Genomic DNA, 24,604 nt, shown 5'->3' with positions numbered 1-24,604 from the left:
TGTCCATACACACACACAAGCACAGTCCATACACACACACACACAAGCACAGTCCATACACACACACACACAAGCACAGTCCATACACACACACAAGCACACACAAGCACAGTCCATACACACACACAAGCACACACAAGCACAGTCCATACACACACACAAGCACAGTCCATACACACACACAAGCACAGTCCATACACACACACAAGCACAGTCCATACACACACACAAGCACAGTCCATACACACACACACAAGCACAGTCCATACACACACACACACACACAAGCACAGTCCATACACACACACACAAGCACAGTCCATACACACACACACACAAGCACAGTCCATACACACACACACAAGCACAGTCCATACACACACACACACACACACACACACACGCACAGTCCATACACACACACACACACACAAGCACAGTCCATACACACACACACACACACAAGCACAGTCCATACACACACACACAAGCACAGTCCATACACACACACACACACAAGCACAGTCCATACACACACACAAGCACAGTCCATACACACACACACAAGCACAGTCCATACACACACACACAAGCACAGTCCATACACACACACAAGCACAGTCCATACACACACACACAAGCACAGTCCATACACACACACACAAGCACAGTCCATACACACACACAAGCACAGTCCATACACACACACAAGCACAGTCCATACACACACACAAGCACAGTCCATACACACACACACACACAAGCACAGTCCATACACACACACAAGCACACACAAGCACAGTCCATACACACACACAAGCACAGTCCATACACACACACAAGCACAGTCCATACACACACACAAGCACAGTCCATACACACACACACACAAGCACAGTCCCTACACACACACACACAAGCACAGTCCCTACACACACACACACAAGCACAGTCCCTACACACACACACACACACACACACAAGCACAGTCCCTACACACACACACACAAGCACAGTCCCTACACACACACACAAGCACAGTCCCTACACACACACACACACACACAAGCACAGTCCATACACACACACACAAGCACTGTCCATACACACACACACAAGCACTGTCCATACACACACACACACACACAAGCACTGTCCATACACATACACACACAAGCACTGTCCATACACACACACAAGCACAGTCCATACACACACACACACACAAGCACAGTCCATACACACACACAAGCACAGTCCATACACACACACAAGCACACACAAGCACAGTCCATACACACACACAAGCACAGTCCATACACACACACAAGCACAGTCCATACACACACACAAGCACAGTCCATACACACACACAAGCACAGTCCATACACACACACACACAAGCACAGTCCATACACACACACACACAAGCACAGTCCATACACACACACACACACACAAGCACAGTCCATACACACACACTCAAGCACAGTCCATACACACACACAAGCACAGTCCATACACACACACACAAGCACAGTCCATACACACACACACAAGCACAGTCCATACACACACACACAAGCACAGTCCATACACACACACACAAGCACAGTCCATACACACACACACAAGCACAGTCCATACACACACACACACACACACACACACACACACAAGCACAGTCCATACACACACACACACACAAGCACAGTCCATACACACACACACACACACAAGCACAGTCCATACACACACACACACACACAAGCACAGTCCATACACACACACACACACAAGCACAGTCCATACACACACACACACACAAGCACAGTCCATACACACACACACAAGCACAGTCCATACACACACACACAAGCACAGTCCATACACACACACACAAGCACAGTCCATACACACACACACAAGCACAGTCCATACACACACACACAAGCACAGTCCCTACACACACACACACAAGCACAGTCCCTACACTCAAGCACAGTGCCTACACACACACACACACACACACACACAAGCACAGTGCCTACACACACACACACACACACACACAAGCACAGTCCACCTGTACAAAAATGATGTTTACCAGGTTGTTTCTGTCGAGGTTTAGGCAGGTTGGTGACGCAGGAATGAGGGCACATGAGGACGTTACAGGGGTGCAGCGCTCCATCCTGAAACAGCTGCTTCGTCTCAGACAGGTGGATTCCTCCAAGAGGAGTTTTAGGCAGAGTATTAGATGGAACCAGTGCCAGGCAATACACACCAACCTGATGGATACTATCTATAGCCTAGACACACACACACACACAATCACATTAAGACGTTATATTAATACTTTTATAGGCTAAATGTGTTTTAAACTAGTTTGTTACTTGAGAGTATATAAACTCTATACTGGAGGACACATTATTTTTTATAGAATTATAGAATACATTATGACTACAGATTGGCTGAAATGTACCTGCAGTACTCTGCTCATCCACTGAAAGCTCTCCTCCTCAGTAGAATCTGGTCTCTGCTCCGCCACCACCACGATCCTCTCATCATGAAGCACAGTAAGGGAAAACACGGCGATCCTAACACACACACACACACACGCACACAACCACGCACATTACAGTACATACAGGCTGTGCACTGGGGTCGAGACCTTTTTGACATTTCATAAAAGTTACAGTATTTTTTTTTTTAAAAAAGTTTTCATGAAGCTCAAATCAACACATTAAAGTGTCCCGACTCAGTTGTGTATGAGATATTTGAGGTGAACACTGCAACACATCTACACAGTAATAGAACTGTATTCTATAAATCGGAAGAGAATTACAGAGCCAACAATTAAACCAAACATAAAACACACCCAAAACACACACACACCTTCCTCTGTACACAAACTTCATGGGTTCAACAGCAAGTGCAGTAGCAACGATGTCATCGCCGTTGTGTCTCCGGCCACCGACTTGCATCAATCCGTCCATCTTTCCAGCGACAAAGATGGCTCCACCTGGACCTACAAATCCCAATAATCCTGAGCGCACAAACACACACTCACTCACTAACACACCATTGCTCGACACAGGGCACACCTACAAACGAGAAGGAGGGAGAGAAAGGAAATACTTCAGCACATTTTTAATAAAGAAAAACACACAGCATTATTAAAGAACAACATGTGTACAAAATGGCACTTTAAATAAATTCTACTTTCTACATGACATTATATTAAAGAAGCTTCTCTAAAGAAGTGTATTAATGCAACACAAATCACGCTAAAGTTTACTGAAACTACATTAAGGTGAAAAATATTTGCAAAATCTATGAATAAAGGAAAGCACACACTATAACGTTCTTCAGTAAAAACACCTGTTAGTATTTATTGTTTAGAGACATTCAGAAAAGAGGTGGAAGATTCATACCTCAAAGGTGTTCTTGCTCATGCCCGTAAGACCATAGTAGGATGTTCCCGTGGCGATGGACGACACACAGATCTCTCCGATCTCATCTGTTTTACACAACTGAGGAACACCTTCCAGCTTCACCACACACATCAGGGCTGAGACAGAAACGGAGACGGACAAAGAGAATATGGTTAAACTGAACCAAATGGAGATCTTCCAAAGATAGCTACACAATAAAAGTCATACAGAACATAGATTGTGTAATTGTGTGTGATCATTGTGACACTGTTTACCTCCTGGCATGGGAGAGCCGACGTCCTGCAGCGTGAGGACGGACAGTTTTTCTCCTGTGTCTACTCGGATGACGCCGTGACTCAGTCCCATCATACTGAGGACTCCTCGACCTACAGGCTTAGAGCTGCTGTCACTCGGCCTGCACGCACGACACACACCACGTATCACAAGCGCTCAGCCGTGTTCCCACAGCCCACAGCTGTCTTCTGACAGTTTATAGCAGTATGTTGGAGACAGTGGGGTTTACCTCCTTACAGCTACGGTAAGAGCCTCTGGTGAACTGGCACATGGACAGATGACTTCTGACCTCAACCCTAAACTCTGAAACACGTTCAGGAAAGCGTCACATGACGAGATCGACCCTGAGAACAGTATAAAAAATGAAAAAAACAAGACGAATAATGAAAATGGGTCAGAGAGATAGATGCATATTTAAAAGTGCAAATGTTGCGGGATGATATATTTCTGAACACACACAGACACACACGCGCGCGCTCGTGAGAGTGTGTGTGTGCGCTCGTGAGAGTGTGCGCTCGTGAGAGTGTGCGCGCGCGCGACACACTCACGAGCACGCGAACACACACTCACGAGCGCGCGCACACACTCACGAGTGCGCGAACACACTCTCACGAGGGTGCGCGCTCGTGAGAGTGTGTGTGCGCGCGCTCATGAGTGTGCGCGCGCTCGTGAGTGTGTGTGTGTGTGTTCAGAAATATATCATCCTGCGCACACACTCGCGCGCACACACACTCGCGCGCACGCACACACACTCGCGCGCGCACACACACACACACTCGCGCGCGCACACACACTCGCGCGCGCACACACACACACACTCGCGCGCGCACACACACACACTCGCGCGCGCACACACACACACTCGCGCGCGCACACACACACACTCGCGCGCGCACACACACACTCACACACACACACTCTCACACACACGCGCACGCACACACACGCACGCGCACAAACACACTCAGACAGACACTCTCTCACACACACTCACATGGATTTGCTCCGTCAGCAACCAGCAGCATACGCAGAGAGCTCAGGTTGATTTCACTATGATCTCTGTATGCTATGAGAGCCCAGTGAAGATCCCTACTCTTCACACACACCACTTTAGCTACACACACAATATGGTGAAAGAGAGAGAAAGAAAACAGCAATGATATTATCAGGACTAAAATTCCAAAAAAAGTTAAATTCTAAATAAAGCCCAGACGTTAAACCCTAACCCTAGGCATTATATAAAATAAGGAAAAAAAGTCTGCCAGTGTGTGTGCACGTGTGTGTGTATGCGTGTGTGTACCTTTATAGTGACAGACTTTTTGAACCCAGGACAATGGATTCACTTTCATGAGAGCATACGGAACACTCACAGTGTGGAGCATGTTGAAAACACTCTGGAACATGGAGCAAGTTAGATTGTTAAAAAGGGAAAAGCAGACATACGATATAACATTTAACTGTGGAGGTAAATAATCACCGTTAAAACACCATGCCACAGTCCTACATCCTTCTTGAAATCCAACACATTCACAAGAGTCTCAGCTGAAACACAAACACCAAAACTGTTTTTTTATTGCTGTTCTATATAAAAGCGTGTGTGATAGTGTGTGTTTCTCATACTGTGTACAGCTGAGTGTGTGTATGCTGTGTGTCTTACCTTCACTGTATCCACACGTATGTGTGAGGGTTTGGCAATGTGTGAGCATGGCCATTCTCGTCACAGTCACTCCCAGAACACTTCCGTCTTTGCATGTCTTATACTAACAAAATAATAAGAAATAAATAAATAATCAGAATGACTAATATTTAAAACTACACAGACCTTATGGATTTGAAAAGATGACAAAATAAGAAAAATCGAAACCTCGATATATGCCGTGTCATTGTTAGCATCTTTAATCAGAGGATACCACTCTCTGGGGGGTTTCGATAAATGCTTCGACTCCGTCACAACCCACAACAACTTTGGCCAGCCTGAGGGAAAAAAAAAAAAAAAGAAAGTGACCAAGTGCAATAAGCACAAGTTCCAACTGGTGGAAACTGATGTAAGTGTTGCAATGATGGAAAACTGCAGCTCTGTAATGCTACAGCATTAGAACAACAGGAAAAAACAAAGACTGTGAGAGATAATATTATGAGGTCTTAATCAACCTTTGAACTGGACAATGTCACCGCTGAGGCTCTTGGGAAGACCTTTGTGGCACGCATCACTGGTCAGTGCCACGGCAACCCCGCAGCTGCCCAGTAGGAAACCAATCTGCTGACTCCCAGCATCCTTTGGGGAAATAAATAAAGCCAAAAATATGACCCAAGAGAGTATTAGTTTAAAACAGAAAATCAGATGCAGGCTTTAATTTGTATTTCTCAACCAGAACACATCATACAGCAATCACATTTTAGATGATTTTTTTGAAACACTATCAAAGTAGGTATTACCTTTTTGCTAAGTGGCACTTCAATGGGTACTGGGACGACTTCGGCTAACAGGCAGCCATAAAACGCCACCAGAAATGCCACAGGGTCATTATTGGGGTACACTAACGCCACCTATCACACACCCGCACACAAAAGAAGTAAAGAAAGACAGTTACAGTCTCTTCATCCTCCCTTTTTACCATTTTTGAATGACACGTGATAGATTAATATAGTTAGTTATGCTGATCGCTCTGTATCTGAGTAACAGTAAGTGACTGGAGGTCAGACTTACTCTGTCTCCTGGCCGAACGATGGGTTCTTGCTTGGTTCCGAGTTTGTGGAGGATGTAATAGGCCACTTTCATACTCCTGGACCACAGCTTACCTACACAGATACAGTCGTTGTGGTGAATTATTTATTTATTTTTACAGTAAGCCATTCTTCAATATATTACAGTTGTCTTGAGTTTTCTCAGTGGACCTCATTTCCGAGTAAGGGTTTAAGATTTAATATCTGAAATTGTATATGTTGCTGAGCCTATAGTTTAATCCTGCTACAGATAGGACACTTCATACCTATTGCAAAAAAGCATAGATTGCAAAATCGCATTTTTATAATAATTTATACAGATTTGCATAATTTCTTCATGTTGCTGGTATTAAATTCGATTTTAGTTTTCTCAGGGTAAACCTGTTCTCCATATAAAACCATTGGCTCTATGCTGGGCACTTTTGCATCTACAAAGTTGCACAATGATATTTAAGCTAACATTAACATGGCGAGACAAAATCAGCACATGTGAACTGGTTATTCACTGTTTCACGTCATGTTTAGAGGCGAGTGGGTGAAAGATCACTACAGACTAGGTGGGCTTAGTAAAGAAGGCTAGGAGTGCAAAAAAAGAATTGTGAGTGCTTCCACTTCTTTTGGTTTTTGAAGGCTTTACACCCAGTTCATCCATCCATCCTTTCTATACACCACTTATCCTACTGGGTTGTGCCTCTTCATCGGAGTCTGCGTAAAGTCAAATACTAATAAGGCGGGTGGAATAAGGGTAATGAGTCGTAGGGATGAGCAAGCACCTGTGGGTAATTAACATGGGTCTTTTCTACAATACCTGGTGGGTGGGGGTGAGGGGTGGGGGGGTGGTTAATCGAGAGAGAGAGAGAGAGAGAGAGAGAGAGCACGAGAGCAAGACCAATGGACCAGTATGCATGTGTTATAAGTTATAAGACTGACACTGAACAATTTAAAAAAAAGATTTTAACATCCAGCCTGCTTTCATCATTGCAGACTTATTTCATCACACTTATCCCTGACGGCTTCCTCTAGATGTGTGCTGCTTTTTTTTAAATAAATGAAATGGAAATGTATAAAGCAAGGCTCTTTATGCATGTGTTTGCGTTCATACCATATGTGAGCGTGTAAGGTTGTTTAGCACCGGCGTGTGTGACGGTCAGACATGGTGCTTTGGGTGCAATGGCACCCCAGCGCTGTAAAGCTGCCTCTAGAGATGCGGGGCAATTCTTAAGTCTTCCTAGTTCCTCTCCTTGGCATATATTCGATTCTGCCCCTTCTGGATGTGGTAAGGAAGGATCGGGCTGCCGGACTGCAAGAGAAAAATTAACGCTACATTACTACATTAACACATTAGAAATATTGTACATATATAAACTCATTTCGAAACACACACACACACACACACACACACACAAACTACCTAGAAAATCTCAAACAAGAAGCAAATTATAATACATCTCACAAAGCAAATCAATGTGTATTAATTAAATAAAAGGTGCCAAAGGGTCATGGTGGATCTGGAGCTTCAGCTTTTTCTTCTTCTCGCCTTGTACAGAACCACATGTACACCATTACAGAGCCATCTGCTCTACTGTCACTATGGTTAAAGCTAGAGGCTTCACATCTTCCCAATCTGGTGACAGACTCCATTATTTCCTATTTTTCTTACATTCTAGCACCTCTCCTCTAAACTCCTGAGGAATTGGGCTCACAGACATTTTCTGCTTTAATAGTGCTAGCCTTGTTAGCTTGTCTTTACTTTTGTGCATCATTAAATGTTAATACTGCTCCTGTTGCTGCACTAACCTCTTATTCTTCCTTCAAGCATTCACATCAATCATCGGGCTGATCAGCTAGCCTGTGCATACATGACGCTTTAGTGGTGGAAGGCGTCTGCCTTTGGCATCGTGGGTTCAGGTTTTGGCACTTTTCATTTTCAGTTTGTTCAATAGAAAACTAGAACAGCCGCAGTGTTTACCCTCTCTGTACAGTGAGCTGTTTGCTCAGAGCCTGCTAACACAACCAAAATCCCCTCATGCACACACGGCACACTTTCACTTTTCCAATTTTGACCTCAGTAATGTCCAAAATCAAATCAGAGCACACAGTCTGTAAAGGAACTGTAACAGCCACCAGCAAGATGGCAGCAGCCCTAGTGAGAGGGGATGGTGATGACTGGATTTAACCAAAAGCTTTAAGGAAGGCTGTGGATTGACTGCTTAACTGCACTAAGTGTATGCTTTAGCTTGTACCATGGGTCAGTCTGAGCTACATTTGTGCTGGGCTCTGTGCTCAAGTGTGTAATAAATGCCAATGAATGCACATACAATGACGTACTGATGAGTTTAAGATGCTGCACCAGGCATGGCATACACGATAAAATCTTGCACTGCCAGCCATGCTCTTTGGACCTACTACCCCAGTAGCAATGAAAAGTCTGTGTATCTACATAATGCCCATTTCCATGTTCCCATTGTCCCTGAACACCAGCGCTTTCTGACATTTGCATTAGAAGAGCAGGCATTCCAAGTCACTGTTCTATGCTTTTGTGTCTAATGGAATGGGTGTTTTCAAGATATATGCGAGCAACCTGCTTTCCTCCGATGGCTAGAGGTGTCAGTATGCTGGCAGACACTGGTATTCTCACCCTCATGCCCACACATGGTCTTCAACTTGCCCCACCATTTCCAAGTCACAAAGCCCTGCTTATAGCTCCAATATAACTATGTTTACTTAGAGATGTAACCCTGGTTCTTTCCTCCCAAGGCAAATAAATAGAAAAAGTTTTGCTAGTGTCTGTGGATATGATGCACCTCCCGGTTTCCAAACCACCAATAATTCCTTAAATCTGCTAGACAGCAGCAAGTCTATTTGAAGGCCATGCAGCACATCCCAGCATCATGGCTGCAATCTCTCTGAAGGCTTATAAACTCATTATAATCTTTCTGAAAGACCTGCAGTGCCTCCATCCACCACGAGGCCTATCCTGGGATTTCCTCCTTCCTTGTGTTGGAGTCCCTCATGTCCCCTCCTAATAAGCCTACGCAGGATGATGACTTGTGTCATCTTTTGTTAGAGATCACTTTAGCAAGAAAAGTGGGTAAATCACATGCTTCAGCAATAAGCCTTGCTTTGCATGCACTAGTTGTGGTTAAACCTTGGGTTTCTGGCTAAGGTCATATTACCCAATTTTTTTGTAAAGCAGTTAAATGAACCAGAAGGTCTTGAGATAATTCTCGTCGTCCTTGGTGGTTATTCAGGTGGTTATTCCCTGCTGTGTGGTTGCTGGTTATTTCCTGTTTCATTACTTACTTGAAATGAAAGTTAAACTCTAAACAAATGCCCTTGTAGATGCATTATAGTGTTATTTTCTCCAAATCATTTTCCTAGCAAATAATGTCTGCTTATGTTCTGTTTCTACTTTCAGGAGAACAAAATACACAAACGTAAAGGTAAACTTTGACGGTTTAGCAGAAGAGATGGCGACAACCCATATGAATGTCTCTGTGACACCAGCCTGAAAAGTTCCAAATATAACCGTCATTGTATTTGTACCTTCCAATAGTTCTTCAAAGTCATCAATGAAGTACTCCCTCAGAGGACGTCTCTTGGGTTTCTTCAGAGTGTTTACCAGCTGCTGAATCTTCGAGGACACACGACTACTCACAGGCACACCTACAAATCAAATTAAAGGTACACAGACAACCAAATGAACATACGCTCCAACCCAAATACACCTTCATATTAATATACGCATTCTCTTACACATACTAGAGCTTATATACAAATCTTAAAGGTGCCCTGCCACACGTATTTCATTACTTTTGTGGTAATGTCTGAAGTTTACCATGGACTCTAACATTTTTTTGTGGAAAAAAATGCCTTGGTTACCTTGTTTCAAGCCAAACTAGAATGGATTTAAGATTTGCTTGGCTCCGATTGGCTAACCGCTAGGATATGAGAGCATGACTATTCATTCACCCAGTAGCCTATAATAAGTAGCCTAGGCTAGAGGAAATTTGTTTACAATCACCTTGAATTGCGGCAGAATGGCTTCTTCACAAGCCCGTTGACGTTCAGCCATCCTTGCTGTATAGGAAACTCACTGAGCTACACGAATTCTGGGGGGCGCGGTCTCAAGTGGGAGAGCTCATGAATAGTAATGAGCTCAGTCATTACTACGTCACACTGAGCAGCTTTTCTAACTGACCTGATTTCTCCCCTTATTTCTTTTAAGTGGCTAGAACTGACCGGGGAGGTAACAGTTCGTTTTGAAATTCACTACACAACACAAACACATATGGACCTAACACACATCAAAAAATACAAGTAAAAAAGGTTTTGTGTGGAAGGGCACCTTTAAGACATGGCCTGATTACGAATACGGTTTAAACTTGTCTTGTATTGTGACTTTTACTCACTGTCCACTTTAATAGGAACATCGGTACATCTGCTCATTTATGCATTCATCCATTTAGCCAATCATGTGGCAGCAGACCAACGTATAAAGATACGGATAACCTGCATAACCCTGCAAGAGATTCTGACCTGTGACCTCTGTGATCATGGTATAGATGAGAATCTACTGATCTGGAAATTTCACACACACAAGAGTCTCTACAGTTTTTATAGAATGGTGTGCATTCACTTGGCCTTTTTCCAGTCTTTGTGTTAGCTGAAGCTCTTTAATCTGCATGATGATCTTTAATCTGGCTGATCAGGTAACTGCGTAAATGAGCAGAAGTGAAGGCGTCCCTATTGAAGTGGAAGGTGAGCGTACAGTATATTATTCCTTACAGTTGAAAGCTTCTGCAAAGATGATGTTCTCATGTAGCTGTGCAGGTTTTATTGTTCTTTTTCAACACTATGGCGTGCCATTTAACCACTAACAATGATAATTAATTATATGACTCAGTACGCATGCAACTGTTCCATGGCAGCTATACAACACACACTCATTCCTTACTCACCATCTCCTGTCTCCATGAGCTCAGCGTTGCCATATTTGGGCATAGGCTTGGTTGGCAAGGCGACCTGTGGGCGCTCCATGGTAACCAGGGGTGGGTCGGACATGCAGCTTGTGATGTCAGGAGGTGCAGGATGACTGTCTGTAACACAAGACAAAAACAATACTCACATCTCAGTTCTATAACTAGGACTATAACGGTATCTTCTTGTCTTTTCTACACTTTGCGTGTGAGAGCTTTTCTAGAGTGTATATTATTAGCATTACTGCTTACGAGTTAGTCAACAGAAAAGTACTGAAAGAGTTTACTGAATAGAGCATGTGAAGGTTTTAGACGTTGCCTAAATCTTTTAAGCATATACAGAAATACTATTTATTGTATATACTGGACTTCCGATACTGAAATCAGACATGTTACTACCAGTGACGTAGGGCTGGGTGATACGGGCAAAAACACCTTTTTTTTTTTCTTCTTTCCATATTGTTCGATGTCTAATCACAATATTCATTTCGAGTTCAAAAAGTACACGAAGTTGAAGAGTAATTTCTACATTAATCACAGCGGGTCTGATCGGTTTCTGAACAGCTATTTGTTGATTTTCTTAAAACAACAACTTGGTTCTCTCCACCACAAACATGCCATAATATTTCTGCCTCAAGACGATAGCCAATGAGGATCTTCTTCAATATTCTCACAGAGTAATCGTTGAAAATGTGCATACAAGCTACTGCTGGAGGTGATTCCCTGTCTGACCACCAGAAGAGAAGGATTGTTTACGAGTTCGGATGTTAGCAGTCTTGAACCACAGGCTTTGGTTTGCACTTGTTGACTGTACAATCTACAATAAACAACATTCTGCTCTATTTCCAGCTTTTGAAATCCACACTTCCACTTCCGTCTCACTGAGTGACTTATCACCACAATGTCATCATCCTAAGTGGACGTTTGATTCTCCTCACAGTCTACAAAAACTCTTCTTCGTGGTTTTGGAAGCCATCTTGCATTTCAGCTGCCTAATCCAAACATGATTTAAATGCTGTATCATCATCATTACATCCACGAAAGCCTTGCGTCCACTGCAGACACAACCGCACAATAGATCATGGGAAAACAGGTGTACAATTGTGTACAATTAACTGAGAAATCTGCTCAGAAATTATTATCATCGATAAGGGTGGTGTTATTTTTTTATTTTCTTCCCAATTTATCGCCTAGTAGATCTTCAGCGTAGCTATGTGCCAGTGTTATCTAAAGGAGCAAATGCTAATGAATAATTATGGGACTATTTCCCAGGTTTGGTGAACCTCCTTTTTACTATAATTTTCTCACAACCAAGATGTGATTTCAGATTATTGATTTATTTATCACTGTATATTTAACTCTGAATAAGGAAGGTAAGATGACTGCCATCTGCCTACCCACAGTCATGGATGCTGTCATGCTTCCTGCCACAGATGACCGAGACTTTGGATAGCATTCTTGAAGCTAGCATGAACAACTGCACCGTTTGAGGCTGAACACATTAAACTGCAGGATCATTCATTCATTTTCTACCGCTTATCCGAACTACCTCGGGTCACGGGGAGCCTGTGCCTATCTCAGGTGTCTTTGGGCATCAAGGCAGGATACACCCTGGACGGAGTGCCAACCCATCGCAGGGCACACACACACACACACTCATTCACTCACACAATCACACACTACGGACAATTTTCCAGAGATGCCAATCAACCTACCATGCATGTCTTTGGACCGGGGGAGGAAACCGGTGTACCCGGAGGAAACCCCCGAGGCACGGGGAGAACATGCAAACTCCACACACACAAGGTGGAGGCGGGAATCGAACCCCGACCCTGGAGGTGTGAGGCGAACGTGCTAACCACTAAGTCACCGTGTCCCCCCCCCAAACTTTAATGAGACATGGCATACTGACCCTCGGAGTCCAGCGATGACCAGGGACGTTCGGACTGGTACTCATAGGAACGTTGACCAGCGTTACCGTTCTCTAACGAGACACCCATCTCCCTTAAGCCTCGCCTCTTGAGGGACAGATGAGAAACTTGGCCGACTTGGTGAGGGTATGAGGAGGCGGAAAGAAAGAATAAGTTTGTATATGATTAGGTAGAAAAGAGCACAGTTTTGCTTATTGCATGCAAATGTTCAGATTTATGATCAAGATTATATATAACATCATACACAGTTGACTCAGATAGCATTCAGACCCCCTTCGCCTTTTTTGTTATGCTGCAACAATCGTTCAAATAAATTTGTCATTAATCTACACTCCGTACCCCATAACGACAAAGTACAAACAGAATTACAGAAATGTCTGTGAATTTATTAAAAAGAAAAAAAAAAACAAGTGTACGACCGTTTTCAGACTCTGAAAAACACTTGCAATTTAGCTAAGTTTATCTGAGATGTTTCTACACCTTGGTTCGAGTCCGGCGGTAAATTAAATTGATTGGGCATGATTTGGAAAGGCACAGACCTCTCTTTAGAAGGCCTCACAGCTGACGATGCATATCAGAGCAAAAAACAAGCCATGAAGTCACTGAGGAACTGCCTGCAGAGCTCATAGCCGGGCACAGATCTGGGGAAGGTTTAGGACTTTTCCAAGAGCAATCAACGGGAGAAAGGCCTTAGTAAGAGAGGTGAACAAGATCAGGATCACTGGATCTCAGTCAAAGTTACAGAAGGACAACTATCACTGCAGCCGTCCACTGATCTGAACTGTTTGGCCTCAATTCTAAATGTTATGTCTGGAGGAAATCAATCACCGTTCATCACTTGCCCAATAAAATCTCAACAGTGAAGCATGGTGAAGTTTTCTGAAGAAGGGACTGGGAGACTGGTCAGGGTTGAGGAAATGCTGAATGGAGCAAAATACAGAGATAACCTTAATAAAAACCTGTTCCACGGCACTCAGGACCTCAAACTGAGCCGAGGTTTCACCTTCCAACGTGACAATTACCCTAAGCACACAGGCAAGAAAACACAGGAGTGGTTTAGGGACAATTCTGTGAATGTCCTACAGGTAGAGTGGCCCAGCCAGAGCCCTGAGTGAACCCTACTGAACATCTCTGGAGAGACCTGAAAATGGTGTCCACTGAAGGTCCCCATCACAGCTGACTGAGCTTGAGAGGATTTGCAAAGAAGAATAGCAGAAAATCCCCCAGTCCAGGTGTGCAAAGCTTGTTGTGTCATTCCCAAAAAGACTCGAGGCTGTAACTGCTGCCAAAGCTGCTTTAACTAAGTACTGAGTAAAGGCTCTGAATGGGTCTGAATCCTTTCTGAACGCACTGTATGTTCACTGCTGCTGACAATCTGGAATACTCTTATAAAAATAGCTAAACTACACACAGCTGCTAGCAGTAAACATGAAAGAAGCACTGATTCCATTGGTTGTGCATGTAGGTTCAAAGAATTATGCAAAAAGACGTGTAAGCACTGGTGCATGAGTACTCACAGTTGTAAGTGTGTGCATTACTCTCTGCTAAACGTGCTGCATTGGCGGATCCATTGCTGTGCGAAGATGATGATGATGTGGTTGAAGAAGATGAGCCTCGAAGTGCTCGACTGATCCAGGCCTCCACTCCTGCACCTCTGGCTCTTCCTAGAGACCCTTCACCCTCAGAGCATGAAGAAGAGTCTGTCAATATGGATGGGGTGAGAGAGAGAGAGAGAGAGAGAGAGAGAGAGAGAGAGAGAGAGAGAGAGAGAGAGAGAGAGAAAAAGAGAAAAAGAGAGAGAGAGAGAGAGAGAGAGAAAGAAAGAGAGAGAAAGAGAGAGAGAGCTGTGAACTAGCCAGTCTTAACAACAGCACAAAATCACACACTAATATAAATCTCTCCAAGATTTCACAATCGCAGAAATGAATGTACACAATCACAACACACATTTAGCCAAACAATGTGTGTCGAGTACACACAGAAATTACATTTGTGTCTTCACAGGAGACACACAGACAGAGACAGAGACACACAGACAGACCCAGAGACGCACACAGACCCAGAGACAGACACATACAGACACAGACACATATAAACAGACAGACACAAACACACACGCACAGACACACACAAACAGACAGACACAAACAGACAGACACACACACACATGCACAGAGACGCACAGGCAGACACAGAATCTCGGTTCGGCATTTCCTGCACATTAAACTGAAACACTTGTCCTACTCCATTGTAAGCAAGAAGAAAAACAATGTTTGCTTCAGTGCTCTCTACTGTTCTTAACCAATCACTGACATGCTAATGCTGGTTTTAAGTCTTAATATATAAACACAATCATTTAACATGATAAGGGAACGACAAAAAGAATACATCTGAAAAAATAAATACCTCATTTAATATTACAAGGTATTTGTATTTGTTATGATGCGTACGAAGAAAGAGGCTCAGAGATGTGTGGAGGCGGGACTTTGTGTGGATTTGTACATGTTGGGTATAAACAGAGGGATAAGTGACTTAGTTTTGGTTTATCTTCAAGAACAGCAGAAGAGATGTTCTTGAGGCTGATGTTTATCTTTTAAAGTATGCAGTAATAAAAACACACACATATATACAGTTTGTCCTTGCAAAAAGGTTTTATATTTCAATATAGACACAGACACACAGACACACACACACCCTCATCATAGTAACCTGGGGGTGTGTACGCTTCCATAGATGTTTGGACAACGAGGGAGTGTCGTTTAGAGGGCATGGGGACGGCCATCTTTCTTTCACACTGACGCTCCAATGCTGCCTGCACCGCTTCAGAGTGAACATCTAAGTGAGCGACAATAAAAACTGTTATTAGACATTAATATAATACTACATTATTACAAAGCAGTATTGTCTCTGTGTGCGTGTGTGCGTGCATACTGTATGGCCAGAATACCATCACACCCATATGTGCTTTTTGAAAATCCCATTCTATATTTAGTCCCTTTGCTGTTATAATAAGCTCTAGTCTTCTGGGAAGGCTTTCCACTAGATTTTGAAGCGTGGCTATGGGGATTTATGTTCATTTAGCCACAGGAACTTTAGTGAGATCAGACACTGAAGTCTGTAGAAGAGCTGGAATGTAGTTGTCACTACAGATCATCCTAAAGGTGTTCACTGGGGGTTGAGGTCAGGGTTCTGTGAAGGCCACTCGACTTCGGCAAACTACGTCTTAATGGCCCGCAGATTGTGCCTAGAGGCATCGCCATGCTGGAACAGGTTTGAGCCTCTTAGTTGCATTGGAGGGAAAACTTCATTCTACAGCACACAAAGACATTCTAGACTATTGTAGACCTTCCAGCTTTGAGGTAACAGTTTGGAGAAAAACCGCACATGGGCGTGACTGACAGGTGTCCGCAAACTGGTATGTGTACGCTAACCTATGCCCAAAAACACGTGTACTAAACTGTACTGCTGCCCTCAAATATATACCTTTAGCATGTAGCTAACGGGTGCATGTACTGTACCTTTTAATCTACTCTAAAAGGTCCAATTATGTAGCTTAAATCATTTAAAAATATGCTTTAATGCACTAATACACATTTTCAGGTAATATTTAAAGGGGTGGTAAAACACGATTTCACTTTTCTAACTTTAGCTAGTGTGTAATGTTCCTGTTTGAGCATAAACATCATCTGCAAAGTTACAACGTTCAAAGTTTTAAGCAAAGGGAGATATTTGCTTTTAAAGAAATCCATTTCTAAGGACTACAGCAAACGGCCGGTAGGGACTACACGACATTCCTCCAGGGTTGCTGACGTCACTAACCCCGATATTTACATAAACCCCTCCATTTTAGATTGCTGTGGAGAAGAGTAAGGGGCGTGACGTTTCCGAAAAACGTGCACTAGGCGGTTAGCGAATCACAACACACTGGGCCAGCTAACCAATCTAAGCCCATTGCTATTTTTGAGGGACTGGCTTCATAGAACCCGGAAACCATCAGACCGTTTTACAAGGAGGGACAGAGCAGTGTAGAATAAAGGTAAAATATATGAAAAATAATGCAATTTTTTTAAAAACCAAGCATAAACACATGTTACAGTGCACCCCACAAACACAATCAAGCCTTCGAAAAAATGTGTTTTACCACCCCTTTAAGATACAAAAGATAAAGTTTAGCACCTTTTTTTTTTTTTTTTTTTTTAGCTTACCAGAGCAATATCGCTCATCCCGTGAGCCAGTGGAGCGTCGTCGTTGGTAACGAGAAGAGAACGAAGATGATGAAGAAGGAATCACAGGGACTCGAGACTCGGCTCCTACTGTAAAGCAACACAAATCATTATCCACAATCATCCGATATACAGCATGTATTTGACTGAAGGCAGCGGAGTTAGTAATATTTGTGTGTACTACCTGGTGCATGGGGCAGGTAGGCTCGAATGAGTTTGGCTCTTTTCTTCTCGTAACCCTTCTGAGTGATGTCCCCTGCCAATCAAACAGCAGTATTGAGTACTGGAGAAAAACATGTAGTACCGTAACCGGAAAACTCAAATGAACTCAAAAACTGTCAGTAAAACTGGGCGACTTTCAAAGCTACCCCACTGATTTGCTGATATTTAAATGTAGAAAACAGCAGTAAAAATTAATGTGAAGTGCACAGGAACAATCTGGTGTAATGATGAAATGTTCTTACTGTTTAAATATCATCTGCAGTGCATTAGCCAAACGAGGCTAATGTTATCTACACTTACAGTACAACACATTTAGAAATGTATGTTGTGCTACCAATAAAAAAAAACAGAGAGAAAGACCAAAGAAAAGACCGTGAAGCATCATTATATAACTACTGACTCGCTGTGTGAAATCACTACTGAGTGGCTCAATTTACTAACGTCAGACATTCACACGTTACATCTCACATGTTTAAACTGTAACTACAATGCCAGACATAAGGAGGAAACGAGGAGGAGGGGGGATGAGTTTCTCCACCAGACAGTTTTTATGCCTCGATCACTAGGTGGTGGAGGGATTAGGTTTCAGGATCAGGTCTGAATCTGGTTAGCGTGATATCTCGAGAATGAATCTTAAGAATAAACGCTTGCAGGAAATCTACAGAATTATTATTGCCCTTGTTTATTAAAGCAGACAGCTTTCACACCCAAGCTATTTACGTGCAGCTTCCACCCCTTATTTCTGCTAGAATAAGGGGCTCACACAATTTTATTACATCAGACTTACACTGGATTGGTTTTCAGGCAGAAATGTCCAGGGTCATGTACCTGTGCAAGATGTTTCAAAGGTTTCGATCGCGGGGCTTGCTAACGAAACTTGAGACGACGAAAGCCGATATGAAAAGCAGCTGCTTTAGTCTCTGCTATTAGAGGAGCATCTTTAACCACTAGCCTTGTGGTGTAGTAGTCCACTGCTTCATCTGGTCATTTTTATATATATTTTCCAGCTAGGACAGTGGATTAGACAGATCAGGAAGTACCAGTTATCAAAAATAATACATAATAATGCACACTTCCAAGATCACCTCTAAATGTGGTACCCGTGATCACATCGTGCCTCTGAGACACATTTATACTTAGCGCTTACAAACCGGATCAACACGGACATATGCTAATGGTAGGTGTGAAGAGGAACTGATTCGATTTTGGAATGGATCCATGTTCGAAAACAGGGTCAGTGTATCTGCAAGGTCAAATAATTTTTCTTTAATTTATTTAATTTTTTTTTCTGCTATCAGTCTGTCCTTCCATCTGTGCCACTGTCCAATATTCTAGTCAGCACGATAGCTCGGGTTCTTCTTTAGGATTTAAAGGATTGAAGGATTCAATCCTTCTTTAGGATTGAAATTAGCGTTGTAACCTGTAGATGTGCAGATTAGATTTTGGAATTGATCCAAACAGGGATAAGGTCACAGCGAGGTCAAAGGTTTGAAATAGCTTTTCCTTTAAATAGCTCTCTTCCTGTTTGGAGGATATGTTAAGGGTATTTCAGGTGGTGGAAGCATCCCCGAGTTCTCCTTGTGTAGTAAAGCTTTACAATAACCATGCACACAATTTCACTATATCAAACATTGTTAAAACAACAGAAAAACTCCACGGTCTAGTGTAAAGTGACGTTCATGGCAAGCTTGATGTAAGTAAAACCGGACATTCAGAGTGATGTACGGTCCTTTAGTTCAATTCAAAACAAAAGAATTTTAGGATTTTTCCTGATAAGACAATTCGAAAAAGACTTGCGTTTTCTGAGTAAAAGCATTGTGTTCATTTCTGTCCTGAGCTGAAAATGAAATATAAATATCTGTTGTTTTTATGGTGTCAAGGCAGCAGCGTGTCCCCTCCAAAGGCTGAACGTACGCTGGGGATCTATTTCCAAAAGCAACTCAGACCTTTAATATGTACTTAAAATAATATCTGTTTATCCTCAATTCAAATCATGATCTGTTGGCATACATACAAGTCACTGTACAGGTATATATTAGTGAGACTAACAAATAATTTAATCCTCCATGCCCTCCGGCTCGCCTTTTATAATTCTTATGACCTCCCGGTGCAACACGTCGCCGCAACACAAGTCATTAGAAATAAAATATTTTTAAAAAGCCGTTATTATTGTAAGATTTTTTCCAAGCTGCTGATTAAAATAAAACAGTGCGATGATGTTCGATGGATGTGCCAGAATTGTTTCACACAAATGCCCCAGCACTTCAACAAACAACCCAACAAACAAATGAACGAATTAATAAAGCTACCAGCAGCGTAAACGCCTGGTCAAATAAGCCGTCGTCTTGTCGTCTTCTGCTGATAGCAGCGTTTCGGCACTTGTGGGTGAAGATCGATCTTGATTAAAGGACTCGTGTGAGCAACACAGAGGCTGCAGTCATGACTCACTCGCTTCGAACATTTCATACATTTAGTCATGTATTTGGTGGTTAATATTCGGCACATGATACAAACCGATCGTTATTAGGACAAATTTGTTCCTTCTGATTAGAATGGGGATTTTGGGGTCATTTTAAAATTCACTTGCGGCTTCCCGGTCTTGTCTCCTCACTTAATTGTGCAGGCGGTGTGTAGTAGAGTGTACAATAGACAGTGATTAGTAGCACCCAATAAGGAGGAGAAGTTTTATGCAAGGAACACCGCTAATCGGTCATTTATCACCATTTAGCTCACAGATTTACAACCCAAGTCCTTGAGCAACTCCGTGCCTTTACGACTCTTTAAAGTTCAATTAAAGACCGTTAATTAGCTGAATAGTTGAATCAGCCGTGTCGAGAGCAGTCGTGAGCAGGAAAAACACTAAAACAAGTATTCAGGTCTAGTGTCGGGAACCAAAATCACATCTGAAACAACCAAATTCAAATTCAGCAACGGTACTGAAACTAATCAAAGCCAGTTTGAATATAAAAAAAAAGAAAGCTAGAACCGTACTTTAAACAAGTCGTAGATACTGAACACAAGTACTGAGCGGTAATCAGTGGGGTGTATCTGCTATGCTCACTAATTACACAGCTTTTAAACAAAAGCCTCTAAAACAAGCAGAAAGTGACTCTGGATTGCTTTAAACCGTCATGTATTTACTAGAATACTTGATTGTGCATTCAGATTGAGAGAGAAACAGAGTACAGTGATTAAAATGTAGATTTGAGATTGCTATGTGATTAACCAGCCTGCTTTAACACATTACAATGAACACATCCTCATACAGTCTGCGTACAGATCGTGGCCATGACATTGCATTCATCTCATTTCTTTTAACGAACGGTTTCTGATTAAAGCGTTTGTGTAAAGCTCGGAGACGCACACAGTAACACAACAAGCAGCTCGTTTCTTTTTTTTTTCATCTTTCAGAAACCCTTTACCTTCATTTATTGTTTTTAATTGTACAATCGAAAAACTGATCCCTAAGCGGCTGTTACAAACACCTCAAACGTAACAATTAAATAAATATACACAATCCATCCATCCAGCCATTCATTCTCTACACTGCTTATCCTACTGGAGTCTTGGGAAACATGGAGTCTTTTCCAAGAGACTCGGAGCACAATGCAGGGTTCACCCTGGACAGGATGCCAGTCTATCCCAGAGTACCATCACACACACACACACACACACACACAATATGGACAATTTAGAGCTGCCAATCACCCTACAATACATGTCTTTGGACTTGGGAGGAAACCGGAGTATCAGGAGGAAACCCCTGAGGCACAGAGAGAACATGCAATCTCCACACACACACACACAGGTGGAGACTGGAATTAAACCTCAAAGAAAATTCACAATAAATGTATTTTTCCAATACAAGTGGTGCATCAAAAACTGTATGTGTTGATCATGATCTCAATTCTTCAGCAAAATATCACTTGGCTGATAGCGATGCAATAACAGGCACAAACACACACACAAGTAAAGTAAGCACACCTGAACACATTGTCTGGAATGAAGAGATTTGTTGTAAACTGATATAAATACATTTATGAACATTTAAAATGCTCATGTACAACCAAAAATAATAACACTGGAATTTAAAAAAAAAAAAACCTTCCTTTCCTGCCTTCTCTAGTCTAGACTCCTTATGAGCTCGAGTGATGGAGCTGAGGTCGTGGAACTGGCATTTCAACCTCTGTGATTTTTTCCAGTGCTAGAGTTCATACTGGTTAAAAAAAAAAAAAAAAAGAAATCCACTTTCTGGTTTAGTGCACACCCACTGTAGGATGAAAGCCCAATACAAAGAGATATCTGGAGGACAAAACACATTCAGACAGTGGCATTGTGTTACACATTAAAACACACTCCCATTATCCTGCCCATATTTCTACACTACTGAGAGCTAAAAATCATTTCCTACAGAGCTCACTGAATGAAAACAATTCCATGCATCAAGCCAAGACCAACATCACACATCCTCCTCATGTCATGTCTTCCTCAAACCTTCCTGTTTCATTACTACAAATATACACTGTTTATTAATCCACACAATATACACACTGTTTATTAATCCATAGCCACTCTCTAGAACAGTGTCACATGGCATAATAAACCTGGTGTCAAAGGTCTGGTGTGTCTGTCTCTCTCACACACACACACTAATTTTAGCACGGCTCCTAACAGCATCTGAACCATCTGAAACATTTACTGTAATGTGCATGAGCACAAATCTGATCATCCTATTTTCAGAGCACCCCGAGTGCAGGCTTTCACAGGAGCAGCCCGTTCCTGCAGCTTTCCGTTTTGGGACTTCAGCCTTAAACAGCAACACCAACGATCAAGAGCCCCGTCGTCACGCCCTTTTGTCAAACCCCTGCAGCATCGGCCGTTAGACATCAGCATGCAATCATGTGGGTGGGTCAACCACAGAAAGACAGCCGTCTATAGAGTATTGTTTTCCAGAACTGTTACGTGCACAAGATCGTCCCTGAGCTCAATAAAAAGATGACTTAGATGTTTTGGAGAAAATTGAACAAATACGTACACTATATTGCAGAAAGTTTTGCCATGTCTGCCTTTACATGCACATAAACTGCAATGTCATTCTTAATCCATAGAGTTTTATATGGAACTGGCTGAACCTGACCCCAGGTCAGACACCGATTCTCTGGAATATCCGTTCTAAATCATCCCAAAGGTGTTGGATCAGGTTGAGGTCAGGTCTCTGTGCAGGACAGGCCAGTTCCTCTACACCAAACTGTAGTGTATATGTCTGAATAATAAAGAGGATGTGTATAAACTTTGTCCTTATGCATTGCTAAATAATGACACGTCTACATGGAGTTCATTAAGAAGATGAAAAAACATCAGGCTCTAACAACACTATCAACTAAAGAGCGCAAGTGCTTATGCAAGTGCTTATGCAAGTGCTTAGTGAAGAAGTAGGTCTTCAGTCTTTGTTTGAAGACAGTGACTCAGCTGTTTAAACAGTCAGGGGAAGTTCATTCCAGCACCTGGGTGACAGGACAGAAGAGACTTTATGCTGTGAAGACTCATGTCTACCTTGTGCCATGAAGACTGGGGGGTCGAGTAACAAGCTATGTGACTGCTGTGTGATTATTCCCTTCAGATGTAGGCAAGAGCTAATCAGACTTTAGCTTTAAAAGTGAGGATCGTGGGGGGTCACGGTGGCTTAGTGGTTAGCACGTTTGCCTCACACCTCCAGGGTTGTGGGTTTGATTCCCGCCTCCTCCTTGTGTGTGTGGAGTTTGCATGTTCTCCCCGTGCCTCGGGGGTTTCCTCTGGGTACTCCGGTTTCCTCCCCCGGTCCAAAGACATGCATGGTAGGTTGACTGGCATCTCTGGAGAAATTGTCCGTAGTATGAGTGTGTGTGTGTGTGCCCTGCGATGGGTTGGCACTCCATCTGGGGTGTATCCTGCCTTGATGCCCGATGACCCCTGAGATAGGCACAGGCTCCCCGTGACCCGAGGTAGTTCGGATAGGCGGTAGAAAATGAGTGAGTGAGTGAGGATCAGGGCAGGAAGCTTCAGGATATCAGAACGCACCAGTGTGCGGACGGGAAACTCTTGGAGATTGACGACAAGTCATGCGGTCACTTGTAGAGGTGTGAATGTGCGCAGGAGGATGTGAGCTGCAGTCCAATCTTCTCTAATTAGACACACAACATGACACAAAAGTGACTGACCACCAATGACTCAAAAGATCAGCGCACAGAACTTATCTTCTAGATTCATCTGCAACATAAATAACTGAGACAAAGAGCAGAACGGGAGCTATTCATGACCTCATTCATAAATCAAATGAACCGATTTTGGGTCAAGTTTTATTTACGTTCACTGCTAGAACAGCTTCAAAGGTTAGTTCATGCTAATTCAGATACTGATCATACATTCAGCTCAAAAATATATCATAATAATAATAATAACTCTGTACATGACAATTCTGTGAAAGAGTCTTTAAATTGACTAGTTCTGTCAGACGGACCCAAGAAAACTTCTACAATTTTTAATCACAAAACCTCTCAATATTTGTCCCATTAAAAGGCGACATTTTGTGCGACAATAAGAACAGAACAGAGAAAATAAAAGTGTTTTGTCATGAAGGTTATAATAGTAATAAAGGTTGCAGGTTGTTTGTCTACATTACAGTAATGGACATTTATAAATGTATAAGTAATGTAGAGAAAAGAAAACTAAAGCACAACAGATTATTTCTATACAAAGACATTTCTTTCATTTTGTTTCTGAATTTTATTCCACATTCTTGACTTGAGAGCAGGAACAGA

At 42.6% G+C, this 24,604-nt stretch overlaps 1 protein-coding gene across 4 annotated transcripts in view; it reads right to left on the bottom strand.

Moving 5' to 3' along the window:
• dip2cb (disco-interacting protein 2 homolog Cb) overlaps nucleotides 1–24,604 on the bottom strand; it is a 56,976-nt gene that overhangs the window by 19,071 nt on the left and 13,301 nt on the right. Inside the window, exons 2-23 of one of the 4 annotated variants that reach the window (XM_060872355.1) lie at nucleotides 17,770–17,841; nucleotides 17,568–17,675; nucleotides 16,057–16,197; nucleotides 14,880–15,062; nucleotides 13,344–13,478; nucleotides 11,414–11,551; nucleotides 9,999–10,118; nucleotides 7,555–7,752; nucleotides 6,436–6,527; nucleotides 6,165–6,275; nucleotides 5,880–6,003; nucleotides 5,593–5,702; nucleotides 5,386–5,488; nucleotides 5,206–5,270; nucleotides 5,029–5,122; nucleotides 4,723–4,842; nucleotides 3,958–4,072; nucleotides 3,710–3,849; nucleotides 3,435–3,571; nucleotides 2,896–3,104; nucleotides 2,483–2,597; nucleotides 2,108–2,309 (exon numbers count right to left, since the gene is read on the bottom strand). In XM_060872355.1, coding sequence (XP_060728338.1) covers nucleotides 2,108–2,309; nucleotides 2,483–2,597; nucleotides 2,896–3,104; nucleotides 3,435–3,571; nucleotides 3,710–3,849; nucleotides 3,958–4,072; nucleotides 4,723–4,842; nucleotides 5,029–5,122; nucleotides 5,206–5,270; nucleotides 5,386–5,488; nucleotides 5,593–5,702; nucleotides 5,880–6,003; nucleotides 6,165–6,275; nucleotides 6,436–6,527; nucleotides 7,555–7,752; nucleotides 9,999–10,118; nucleotides 11,414–11,551; nucleotides 13,344–13,478; nucleotides 14,880–15,062; nucleotides 16,057–16,197; nucleotides 17,568–17,675; nucleotides 17,770–17,841 — 2,832 coding nt within the window. The remainder of the gene's footprint in view (nucleotides 1–2,107; nucleotides 2,310–2,482; nucleotides 2,598–2,895; nucleotides 3,105–3,434; nucleotides 3,572–3,709; nucleotides 3,850–3,957; nucleotides 4,073–4,722; nucleotides 4,843–5,028; nucleotides 5,123–5,205; nucleotides 5,271–5,385; nucleotides 5,489–5,592; nucleotides 5,703–5,879; nucleotides 6,004–6,164; nucleotides 6,276–6,435; nucleotides 6,528–7,554; nucleotides 7,753–9,998; nucleotides 10,119–11,413; nucleotides 11,552–13,343; nucleotides 13,479–14,879; nucleotides 15,063–16,056; nucleotides 16,198–17,567; nucleotides 17,676–17,769; nucleotides 17,842–24,604) is intronic. The other 3 variants (XM_060872375.1, XM_060872366.1, XM_060872381.1) reach the window with 3 other exon arrangements.

Source organism: Tachysurus vachellii, chromosome 1 (assembly GCF_030014155.1).
Source record: "Tachysurus vachellii isolate PV-2020 chromosome 1, HZAU_Pvac_v1, whole genome shotgun sequence".
Lineage (NCBI taxonomy): Eukaryota > Metazoa > Chordata > Actinopteri > Siluriformes > Bagridae > Tachysurus > Tachysurus vachellii.
This window is presented reverse-complemented; position numbering and strand designations above follow the sequence as displayed.